The 12,774-nt window shown below is 34.4% G+C and overlaps 1 protein-coding gene across 1 annotated transcript in view; it reads right to left on the bottom strand.

Moving 5' to 3' along the window:
• The window catches only part of LRRK2 (leucine rich repeat kinase 2), a 59,814-nt gene that overhangs the window by 20,518 nt on the left and 26,522 nt on the right, over nucleotides 1–12,774 (bottom strand). The window contains 13 exon segments of the mRNA XM_010165669.2: nucleotides 35–123; nucleotides 738–939; nucleotides 1,655–1,873; nucleotides 3,127–3,254; nucleotides 4,269–4,498; nucleotides 5,009–5,190; nucleotides 5,582–5,768; nucleotides 7,583–7,676; nucleotides 9,084–9,232; nucleotides 10,488–10,738; nucleotides 11,235–11,455; nucleotides 11,909–11,978; nucleotides 12,753–12,772. Coding sequence (XP_010163971.2) covers nucleotides 35–123; nucleotides 738–939; nucleotides 1,655–1,873; nucleotides 3,127–3,254; nucleotides 4,269–4,498; nucleotides 5,009–5,190; nucleotides 5,582–5,768; nucleotides 7,583–7,676; nucleotides 9,084–9,232; nucleotides 10,488–10,738; nucleotides 11,235–11,455; nucleotides 11,909–11,978; nucleotides 12,753–12,772 — 2,042 coding nt within the window.

Here is a 12,774-nt window from a genome sequence, read left to right as displayed (position 1 = left end):
TGAAGGTAGATACAAAACATAATCAGAATCTAACCTGTGCCATGATTTTACAGAGCCACTTAGGATCTACAAAATACAGATCTCGTAGCTGTAGTGCTGGGTCTTGAAAATGAAGGAGTACACCTGCACAAAGAATATTGTCATTAATAATGCATTTCTCAAGCTCCATAGTAAGCAAAATAAACACCCTACTCTGGGCTGTTTTTCTTATGTGACTTGACATAAGCCATTTCAATAATAATTACAGCTATTGAATTTATGTTAATATCTCAGGAGAGCAGAATGCAATTATGGGTTGTTCAGCTTTACCTTTATTTTCAGTTGTTTTGTTAGATTTGTAATCTGACTTGGGTTTTTGCCAAACAGCTATGCTCTGAGCGGTCTATTATTTAATCTTATTAAGTCTGTATGGCACTAAGATAAATTGTTACATATATTCACTTAACTGTTATTTTATTCAAGCTATTATGGCAATTGCATCTTTCAACTGTGCTGTCTAACCAGCAGGTCTGATGTTTCCACGGAGGGGTAAGATACACAAATTGTTACAGTAGTGATCCTTTACATCACGGAATTCCTTTATAACATAACCTGGATTATCAAACTAATGTTACCCAAGCTTAAGCATTTCAGCTCAACACTTTGTGGCAAAATTGTGTGAGATTTAAAAATGCGTACAAGTCTGCTGCAGATCTGCAACAAAGTGCTACAAATATACACTGAAGATAATATTTTACCTGATTCATTCAGGAAGTGAATTGCATGAGGGAGTTCATTTTCATCCAGTTGTAACTGGCTTTCTTGGACCAGTTCCAGTAAGCGTTTCTGATCAATCACAGGAAATTCAACTGGGACATTTTTACGTTCCATCAAAATTCTCTTCTCCAGTTCCAGGTAGCTGTCGGGAATTAGCTGACCAACCACTGGTTGATCTCTGATCTGTATAATTAAGAATATTAATCTTAAATGTATTAATTTATTAATGTGGAATGCAGACAATAAAACTAAGATGTAAAGTGAGTATGTCCACTCAATAGTAGCAGCAAGAAGGAACAAGAACACTCTTATTGACAAACATAGCTTCTGAAAGGCAGATGCAACTAATTATTCTTCCAGAATTAGAATATGAATGCATTTCTATAAATCAATACTCAGAGAAGAAAATATTTTCGTATTATATGTACATAATAAAATACGTCTTCTGAGAAGTTCAGAAAGAAACTTTGATTTGAAGTAAAAGGAATATATTCACTGTATGAACAGACATTGTCATACATCTCAAGCTAACACAAGATAAGAGGCAAATTAATTAAAAAAACCCACAATACCTCTTGTAATCTGTAATATCTTTACACATGTATTTAGATAAACTAGAGGGAACAGGGCAGTAACTCAATTAAAAGTCTCCACTGCTGATAGTCAGTGGACAAGAGGAGAAGAAATAAATTTGGCCAGGTTACTGACACTTAAGGGAAACACAGTTGGGTGCTTTGCTCCTGTTTCTTGAGCCCAATGTATGTAACATTTTATGGAAGGCAGGATGAGTTTATCACACTAAAAATGTATTTAATTATGTCTTTAATTAATGTTTAAAAATCTATTTATTTAACTAAAACTATGATGTTTTCAACATTCTGAACATTATGTAGCTTACCTTGAAGTGAAGACTCTCCTTTATTATGATTTTCCGAAGTCTGATAATGGAATCAGACTCTTCTGTAGCATTCACAAAGTGATAATCCTGGATTGCTGGGAAGCCTCGCTTATTCAACAGCTCTCTAGTAATTTTACTCATGCAGGCCCTACGTTGCATTTCATCAGAAACATCTAAATGAGTGCCAACAAGAATGACGGGGGATGTTGAAGCTCGAGCCTGTAAGTAAGATCCATATAGTTGATTAACTCAATAGTGAATGTTCATGTTATTGTTTTATATCCACATAAAATGTGAGCAATTTAGTCAAAACAATCAATACAATGAAAAAAACAACTGTTTCTCCCTCTTCAAATATACGTCTTCTAAATAAGTCTGAAATTTGAAATACTATTTCATGTCTGTATTCAGAGTAAGTTTAAAATGCAATCCTGTATGATAGCCTTTACTGGATAAGTCAGTAAAAATGCATCAGCCTATAAATATGAAACCTATTTTTTAACATACAGAGAGCAGTCTACTTCAAAACAGAAATATTAAAAAATCAACTTTTTCTAAAAGGAAGCAGTATAGATCTGGATTTCTTACTTTGCAGATTAATAACATTGCCAGTAGGATAGAGGGACAACTGTATTTTTCATTATAAACGCCCAACAAAATGGAAAAGCAAAGGGTATTCTGCTAATTGCTATCAGAACAGTGCAGCAATGAAACACCAGTGAGTACTACACAGCAAAGGAGAACACAACAGAGATGGTCTTCATCAACACTAAACTGACTGTAGCCCTCTGTCCTGTATCAGTGCTCTAGGTGTAAAAGACAAGTTTAACAAACAGGATAAGTTTCCAAAATCTTTATGTAACTGCATTGCCCAGACATGGGTAACCACCATCCAAAGAACAAGACAAGTTATGCTCACCATGGGGTGATTCCATCAAATGAAAATAAAACACTTAGAGCAAAAGAAAAATATATAGGCAGATTCTCAGACTCATTTCCCTACCACAGTCCCAGAATCATTCCTATTAACAATAGGATGCTAAGCATATACTTAACAGCACAATTTCAAACCTGCATCTAGTCAGTTTTAAATTACTCAAATTCTGATTTCCCCAGAATTCACAATAGCGTAAAAGAAAGAGCAGGTTTAACTAGTCATCCCTTTAATACTATCCCTTTCTTATTCTTATCAGTCAATTCAAAATACTGCCAGAACATACAAACTATTCTTTTGCACATCACTCTGTACCATTTTAAGTACAAAATGGTCGGAACACGTATTTGTATGTCTACAAATATTTTCATATCCAATATACGATGGATGTATTTCAGCTCTAGTTTAATCACACTATTTTTATTTGCTGAAGAGCTTCTTTCCTCTTCACTTCTCTAAAAATATTTGTGGTTAATTTGCTGTTCACCAACAGCTCCCTGGAAAGTGGAATTCCATTCTGTACATATCTATGGCTTACCTTGATGTTAAAAAGCCATGGCTTCATAGCATCCACCTCTGCTTGTCCTTTGCTGAGATCGTAAACAGCAAGATATAAAGCTCTCTGTGTCATAAAATGAGGATGGGTACTGTAAAACTCTTCTTGTCCTAATGATAAAATTTTTTACTGTTCAGTATGTCTCTCACTGAATATTTCAGGTCATAAAAAGGCAGCAGAACACTTACTCTCAGATCACTAATCCACAAAGGAAATAAATGCTTAGAGAAAATTATCTAAATTGACAGGAAACCTGTAATAACTATGAATTTTAATAGGTATCTGTGGTAGTTCATTGACTGAAGTGTTGAAATATGCAAGCTAGTTTTAAATCAAGAAGTGTAAGATTTAATATCGATAAACATGGATGCTGCAAAGATAACTTGAAAGGACATGATTCTTTTAAAACTCCAATATTGAATTTTGCCCTCACTCCTTCCTTCTTTTTTCCCTCTCTTTCTCTATCCTTTCAGCAACTTAAATAAGACTTCTAAGTTCACATGATCAATCACTTAAAATCACAACTGAAGCTGGACATTCAGCTTGAATGCTGCTGTTCTGTGTTTATCCATTGTGACACAGAGTGTATTTAAATGATTACAGACTGCTGCTGAAAAATAACTTTTCAGTAATGGAAAATATCCCTGAATTTTTGAAGTGCTTCTGAGGTCCCCCAAACTTAGAAAGTTTTCCAAAAGGCCAAAGTTCAGACTCCTCCTGAGCGCTTTATTTTCTGTGACCTTACTAAACAGTGACACTGTAGTGTAGAGCCTAGAGAGACCTCGACTATAAAAGGGAGAAAGAGTTCAGTGGAAGATGATCCTTCTGGTGATTACAAGCAGTTTCTTACTATTCTGAAATGACAGTTCTAGAGTGATATGATTGAAATGAGTGGTCACACCACATTTGGTGATGAGAAATTCGTGAGGCTTTATATTAAATTTGAGGGATTAACTGCCAATTTACAGACTTCACTCATTTATAAATGATGACTTGACTTTTGCTGTAAGTTTGCATGATCCTACTGTCCACAAGTCAAAATTTCACAGGCTGACTCTAAGAATAAGTAATGCAGTAATGTGTTAGGAAGGATAATAGTAAAGGACAGCAAGCTCTTGAAATACCTCCAAAATCCCACACATTTAATATAAGCTCTTTCTTCATTTTGCCTTTCCCTTGAATGATCCAGTCTTTTACATCAATGCCTACTGTAGCTTTTGGAGAGCCCAATTCTGTTCGTTTGGATTTCATCAGTTGTTGTAGCAGGGTAGTTTTTCCACTGCCAGTGTTTCCAACAATCATGAGCTTCATTCTGTTGTAAGGTACAGCCTTCTTCAGTCGTTGTTGAAGAAATCTGGCATAAAAAAGTTTGCAGAACTCACAGAAGTGTATAATAAAGAAAAACACCAACAGAACTCAAAGACCATGGAAAAATCTAAAACCATACAATTTTCTTCAAATTTTCAGTATCTGATTGATACTACTGGGATTTTAACAGTCTATTCTAATTTTTCATTTGACAGTTAAAGCTTAATTGAGAGTGTCTTTTTTTGTTTTGTAATTACAAAAAAATGTGCTCTGTGCAATGCACTTGGGAACACAAGATTAGAAATAATTGGTAAGCACCATTTATTGCATGGTTTATAGAATCACCAAATTTAAGAAGTAATACTGTTACAGCCTAAGTCACTATAATCTATTTTATATGTGTCTGTTGATATGCTATGATATGATACCTTCCACAGAGTAGCATGGCTGGATTTCATAGCATAAACCAGCACATTTTTTCAAAAGGATGTGTTGTTTTCTTAATGCTTACTGCATATCCCAAGAAAGCAAAACAAGAATATTCAAGAAAACAAACCTGATAATGTCTCTGGCCTTGCATCCCACATGTTTGAAGTCAAAATTAAGATGGAGTCCTTCCAAAGGAAGATCCCAGATTTTGGTCAGTTTTCCCATTTCATCTGGAAAGAATCTCAGATCGGGATTATGACTTACATCCAGAGAAGTCAAGTTCTCTAGGAAGCCAATCTGAGGAGGAATCTAAATAAAAGAACATTTAATGGGCAATTAAACATAAAAAAAAAAAACAGTGTGAGCATGAATACATTAAATATTTAACAAAACTTGGTATTATTTTTACTGCTGTAGTTTAACTTTTTTTAATAAACAAGACTAATATCCCACACTAACAGATAAAGGACCTCATAATGAATCCGTTATATAAACTGATTATATGATACATTCCAGACAGAAAAGCTTAACAGAATATGTTGATTTTCATTCTCAGGAAGTACTATTTGCACTTATGTACCATTCTACTAACAGCATTTACAATGATATGAGAAGTGACATGAAAATCAAATGAACATTGAAAAACTGCATTAAATTGACAAGAGACTTCATTTTCTTTAGGTAGAATCTTACACTTTACCTCCTTTAACTTGTTGTGGGACAGATGTAGCTTTTCTAGCCTAGACCATGCACATGCCTTTTCACTCAAGTCCAAGACGTCTATTTGATTATGATTAAATAACAGCTCCCTTAAGTTTAATGATTTCCAGTGCATTGGTCCAGGCAGGCTTATGATCTTGTTTTGGCTTAAATCTACTGATCGCAAACTAAAAACAGGAAAATAAAAAAGACAGAAGTTAGCAAATGAAAAAAATAAAACAGATTAACTGGAACTGTATTAATTCTTAATAAATAAACAAATGGATTAGATATCAAAACAGACAGTTTTCTGACAGAAATGTAGATAGAAGAAGATAGAGAACTACTATGAGCAAAAGTAATTAAGAAACCATAAGCAGGTCTTCATTACCTCAGAAAATGGTAAGAAAATACATATGATTGATTCAATATAACATTCTTTCAGTGTATTTGTCTGTGAATGAAATTGGCTGGTCATGAAAATGAACATCCACACTGTACTGTGTGTATATGTTTCAGACAGTAAATGAAAGAGTCACTTTACGTAAGCGTACATATTGTGATAATAGTCCACTTCCTTCTTTTTTCTACAATTTGCAGACACGCATGGCTCTAATCAGATTAGTCGAAGACACAGAATATGGTTCACATTCCTGTAGTGCAAATATTCAGTAATTCAACTGTAAACAGTACAGTTAAAAGATATTTATACCCAGGCTTAGCTCAGGATTCCATTTACAGGTGAGTGCAGGACTATGAAGTACACTGTTATATGCAATGTCTAACTCAATAGATTAAATGTACTTAAGAAGTTAATTGCAATCTAACATAATCCTAATATGTATTTTCATGTGCTTTTTTATAAATTTCAATTAAAAAAAAAGCAATGGAGAACTTCTGGGTATGATCAACTTTCTAGAACCCAAGATTCCACTTATGAACTATGGAGCCTCACTAGGTGATCTGAACTGCTCTCTTTCTTGCTCCTCACTTAGGAGACTAACATCAGATGGTGTGGATACCTCATTCTTTTATCAGGATGCTTTTATGAATATATGTTCTGAATAGATGTATGTACATAAATTATAGAGTTCAACTACATATGTATTTAAGAACTACATAAAAAAGAACATTTCATTTCTGAAGTCATCTGTTGGACAAATGTGCTCTCTATGTTACTGTGGAACAAGAAGCAGGCCAAAAATCCATGCAACTCCTTATTGATTTGTCTGGGCTGAGAGATGTAGAACCTGAAAACTGCACCTTTTTCAACACATCCATCAAATTTGCATGCTGTTAGCATGCTGAAGCAGTGTAATATCAGGTCAATGATAATGTGCTCTATGTAAATTTGATTAAAGTAAGTAAGTTCACAAATCTCTGGATCTGCCCTCCCCATAGTGCCATCAGCACTCATATCTACCACATCTATTAGATAACTGATCTGATCATCCCTTTGATGCACTCCTTCCACAATCTCATTCTAGTGACCTGTTAAGGTCAGTAACTTCTATAAAAAAAGCAGAAGTCTGATTTTCACATGATTAATGCTTTGAAGGTAGAGCAAAATAAATGTCACATGCATCTTTATCACAATTCCATCTAGAGGAAGTATCAGTCTTTGAGAATAAATAACTTGTGATATTTGGGAAGTGAAAAACTAATCTCAGTAGCCTTGTGCAAAAGTCTGCAGAAGTTCCTGAAAAGGAAAAATTGCCAGTATTTTTTTACTGTTGGTTTCAAGAAAATAATACGCAGTCAAGCAAATATTTTCAGTAACAATTATTTTAATCCGAGGAATAGAATTTCTCAAAATAATGAAGAAAATGTGATTGATTTGTCTTCAGTTAAAAACTACTAAGTTTTGGATTTAACCTGTTAGAGAAGATTTCCTGAAAAATCAGTAAAACATGCAGAATTTTCTGCTTAAGAAAGGTCTTGCCATCAGATTTCCTTCATCAAGAACTTGACATTAACTTCAATAAATAAAATAATAACTTACTGTGGTAGAAGAAGAATTGCTTCTGGAACATTAATAAAATGATTTTGGGATAATTTTAAGCTTGTTATGCTGGATGACAAGTTAGGTATTGTTTCTAGAGAAGAAAAAGACGTTAATCTTATTACTTTTCAGAACAGTTTAAATTAAAGACTGGAATTTTCTAAAATCAAAGATAGACTAATAGGTCAGCCTGTCATCTTCCATACACAGGTCTTTGTACAAGCTACCTAAGGCTGAACCTGTATCTTTTTTAAAAAGCTTATTTAAAACTAAACTCACAAGATCAAAGTTGCTTAGAACTAAGCTAATGTACTGGCTTTTATCGTACTATTATACTTCATCTCATATTAGCATTAAACACTGAAATAATCTTACTTACACTTTACTGTATTGCCAGTATATATCACATTCCCATAACTGACCCAGTGAGCAGTGAGTCTTATGCATACAAAAATCACTCTAATGGTCCAGATGTGGTTAATGCAGGTGTCAGAGCTACCTTCTGAAATACTGTGACAAAAACTTCAAAATGGAAGATTCTATCCCCTGAAGACAGAAATAAAATTCTGACAGCAACTTATGAACTCTACAGTCTCATGGATATCCTATTTATGCAATCTTTATTTTTCATGGGTAAATTAATTTTGATACCTTTGCATAAAATGCGCTAAGCCACTGAAACACGCTCTGTACTCAATTCAGTTGCTCAAACACTGGGTTCTAGTGAAGCTGATCTACCTTGCTGTCCCTGAACTACCTGCACGTGGCTTGGAGATACAACACAGGAGCTATGGAAGACTAGAAGCTGTAAGCCAAGTGGGATACTTCAGAGCATCTCAAATGACAGCTGTGTTCAGGCAAGTGAATCAAACATTCTTATTCAGAAGACAACGCTGGATATAATGTAGTAATACTTAGAATCACAGAATCATTTGGCTGGAAAAGACCTTTAAGATCATCGAGTCCAACCGTAAACCTAACACTGCCAAGTCCACCAATAAACCACGTCCCCAGATGCCACATCTACACATCTTTTAACTACCTCCAGGGATGGGGACTCAACCACTTCCCTGGGCAGCCTGTTCCAATTGCTTGATAACCCTTTCAGTGAACACATTTTTTCTAATATCCAATCTAAACCTCCCCTGGTGCAACTTGAGGCCATTTCCTCTTGTCCTATCACTTGTTTCTTGGGAGAAAAAACCAACACCGGTGAATGTGCGATTTCGAGTACGCTCAACCATTTTTATAGCATTCATGACAGATGTAAAAACATCAGCGAGTTATGTCGAATCAGATCAAATGTCTATCAAGCCCCACTGGAAGTACACTGCTTCCAACAGTGATCAAAAGCTGATGCTTAGGGAACTGTATAAACAGGGACAAGCATACATGATATTCTCCTCCTGTGTTCTCCCAAGACACCCAATACTGGTGGCTGAGGAATTTTGTGACTTGTAACGGTTTCTAGAAGGTGGATCCTATTTTCTCAGATACTTACGAAGAGCATTCATCCTGGCGTTGACCTGCTCCAGTTTTGTACAGCCCATGAAGACATTCTCGGCAAGGGATGAAATACTGTTCTTACTAATGTTTAAAATTTTAAGTTCTTTCAAGCATATAGGTGAATGTAAGCATGAAATTTTGTTTCTATGATAACAAGAAGGAAAAAAAAAGTGTTTTATTCAGAAACTATGAGCTAAAAATTGAAAGAAAAGAGTATTGACCTGACAATGCTGTCCTTACACTGGTAAACAAAAAATAAAGACTTTTATCTATATAAAGAATGACTAGCCAGCAAAAATACTGGTACATGTGGCAACAGATATTAAGATTGTTTTAATTAATTTGGAGAGTAAATGTCGGAATGTACTACAAGGTGTCATCTCCTGATTACATACTGCAGCTCGATCCCACACAAAGAGGACTATTGCATTTGTGAATAGTTCTGCTTACCAAAGTTACATGTTTGCAGGGTTATAGTCACAGAATAACTTAAATCTAAAAAAAAAGGAATCCCATATAGGGGATACAATTCAGGATGGGTATATAACATTAAAACCAATGTATTCTGAGAAGAACACACCAAAAAGAGAAAGAGACATCCCGAAAACAGAGATAAAAGACCCATGCAGCACTGTTGTGCAAGGGTAATACTGCTAACAAACTTCAAAATAAAGCTAATGAAGTAATGCATCAGGATTTTGAATTTCAAATATTGCTTTTGTAAATCTGATTCACATATTTACTACTGCTTGCTTTAGTTACATGTTGCTATCTTTATTCTGTGTGAAATTCTGTGTTAAAATACCACAATCTTACCTAAAATAAGTTATGGGAGATGAATGAGACAGTATCTACAGTTTACAGAGCTATCAATAATAGCATTCTTAAGAATTCTGTAGAGGTATGAATTATCTCACTAACTAACAAATATGATAAAAGTACTGGTAAACAGAAAATTACATATTTTCACTGCTTCTGTAATTTAAAACATATCCATACCAATAAAAGCAATTCCATGAATCATACTTCCAAAAAACCTTTGGTGAATATGAAATACAGTGGAAACTGTATTCCGTACACAGAAAACATAGTTGAATATGTTAGACAACACAGACAGTCATATGGATGAATAGTATGGCAGTACAAAAATGTTGAATTACAATATTTTTAGTACATCACTGAAATGGCAATGCTCTTAGATTCTACCAAGGCCCATAGATACTCTCATGTACTCTGTAATACAACACTGAAAACTGTAGCAATTTACACATTTGGAAGACAATGTCAGTGTTTCACTGCTGACTAAACAATCCTTTCATGCTGTAACCGTCATCATGCTGGATGACCAACATTTTCTGTCAAGTTTGTTATGCTCAGTCCATTTAGTAATGCTACTCACCCTTCCAGCAACAGCTGTTCCAGATTGTCAGCAACGTTTGTAAGAAATTCAGGAGTGCACACCAGTTGATTGTATGAAAGATTAAGTTGCTTTAGAGTTGGACATCTGAGGTATGGATCCAAAGCAAAGGAAGGTCCAATGTCATTTCGAGAGATATCAAGATTCGCAATACAATTCATTTTCAGTAAATAAGTTGGAAAAGAAGTAAATCGGTTACTATGCAAATCCAAGTAAGTCAAGCACTTCAAGTTCTGAAAGAAAAGGATAATTTGTTTTTTAAAAGTTGAATGAAAATATGAATTTATAGGTTTTAAACTGAGTTATATTTTATACAATTTATTAATTTACTTCTATTTTTCTCACTAGGAAAAATAGCAGAAAATAGAAATCATACCAATGTAATATTTCTATTACAGAATAAAATACAAAGCATTCTTCAAAATGAATTAGTTAATTTTCATAAAATTTAACAGATATGAATTGCAGTTCTGTTCCATTTACATTATTACATGACTCAATATAACACGTCCTAAAGCACTTCTCTGCAGTAAATGACTTAAAAAAGTTCAATGAAAATACTCTTCTTTCTAGCTGAACACAAATCCACTGAATGAAAATTGAATGAATATATGAAGCGTACAAAAATATACACTCATATTAATAAATAGCATTGTTATAAGTACATTGTTAGAGACAATTTATTGTAACTAATGTCAACCTGTATTACATAAAATTATGCAGAATTACTTCACACAGTTGTTCTGGAATATTTGTAAGAGCATTTTGGTGGAGCTCCAGTTTCTCAAGATGTTCCAGATGACTAGTTAAGCAGCTACTCTGGCTGATGGCATCAATGTTCTCCAGCTCATTTGATGAAAGATCTAGTGATTTAATATATTCTTTCTCTGAGATCAATGAAGAAAGACTGTCTGATGGTCTTAAATGTGGTGAAAATTTTGAGATGCCTTCTATTAAAACAAAAACATGGGAAAAATAGCATGATTTTATTTATCATGTAATTAATGTTAAGATCAATCAATTTGGGATCTAAAAATGCAGAAAACAGTGAATGTTTGGATATTGGTTAAGATCCAAATCCATGAAGACTTCTATTAAGAGACAGAAATTTAGAAGACAGTAGGGGAAGAGATGGACGCTTATGCACTGCACAATGTAAGTATATATAAGGGCACTCATGACATTTCATTGCCTGTTTAATTCTACATAAATTATTTGTGAAGCCCAGGAAAAAAAAAATTCCCTATATATGCATTATTTGTACTCCACTGTAGTATTTACAAAATATATCCTATTCTTTGTAAACAAATATATAATCTGACTAAAATCTTTGCATGCTATGTCTGTGAAAGCATTAAGGATGAAAAATCTGTTATGTATGTTCAATTGTATAGTTTACTTACTGGGAGATTCATCTGAAGGCAAGAATTTTCTTCTTTGTTTCATGAACGGTTCATAATCTGAGCCAGGTCCCTGCAAAATGCCAGAAGAGAACAAAAACCAGTTACAGACATATTCAGATATCTGAAATTAACTGAATTCAGTAAATTTCTTTTTATCAGAACTTCCAGGGGGAACACAAAGAAACTGCACATTTCAACTAAAAATAACAATAGGTCACATCTTTATAAAACTGATCCATGCAATATGAAAGAACAGTAGATTTAAGGTGTAATGGAAGTAGTGCAGTTTTTGGCAACCAAAATGAGTTTCATGAGGGTGGGGTGATAGGATGGAGCAGGATATTACAAAAGATAACTTTTGCTAGGGAAGCCAGTCTCTTCAGTTTCCCTTTATAGTCAATAAAAAAGACACAAGCTTCCCTTCAAAGGAACCTGACTTTGATTCCACTGATTTGTCCTCTATGTCTTTTTCTGAAGAGATAATCGGTCTCTTCATTGATCACAGTAGCGCCCTGAAGATTAGCTTCACTAAGGGCTAGTTAAGCCTTTGTGAATAGGCCCACAATTTCTGTACCTGCATTTGAACATCACACCTGAAATTTGAGCAATTCATAAGAACATGTACCTTTTACTGATCATAAATTTTTGCTGAAATAAACTCTCACCTATACAGTGATCTGAAAGCACAGTAACTGCATAGGAACAGAATGAAATATTAAATGGCAAAGGTGAAATAAGAGCCCATTTGGTTACATGACCTTTTCTAACACTTGATTATTAACAGTTTTGCTGTAGGCAACACAGATGGACTTATAAGCCTAGAATGAATAAGGATCTGACTTACCACAGAGTAGGAATGTCGTGGC

Source organism: Antrostomus carolinensis, unplaced genomic scaffold (assembly GCF_000700745.2).
Source record: "Antrostomus carolinensis isolate BGI_N321 unplaced genomic scaffold, ASM70074v2 scaffold27720, whole genome shotgun sequence".
Lineage (NCBI taxonomy): Eukaryota > Metazoa > Chordata > Aves > Caprimulgiformes > Caprimulgidae > Antrostomus > Antrostomus carolinensis.
This window is presented reverse-complemented; position numbering and strand designations above follow the sequence as displayed.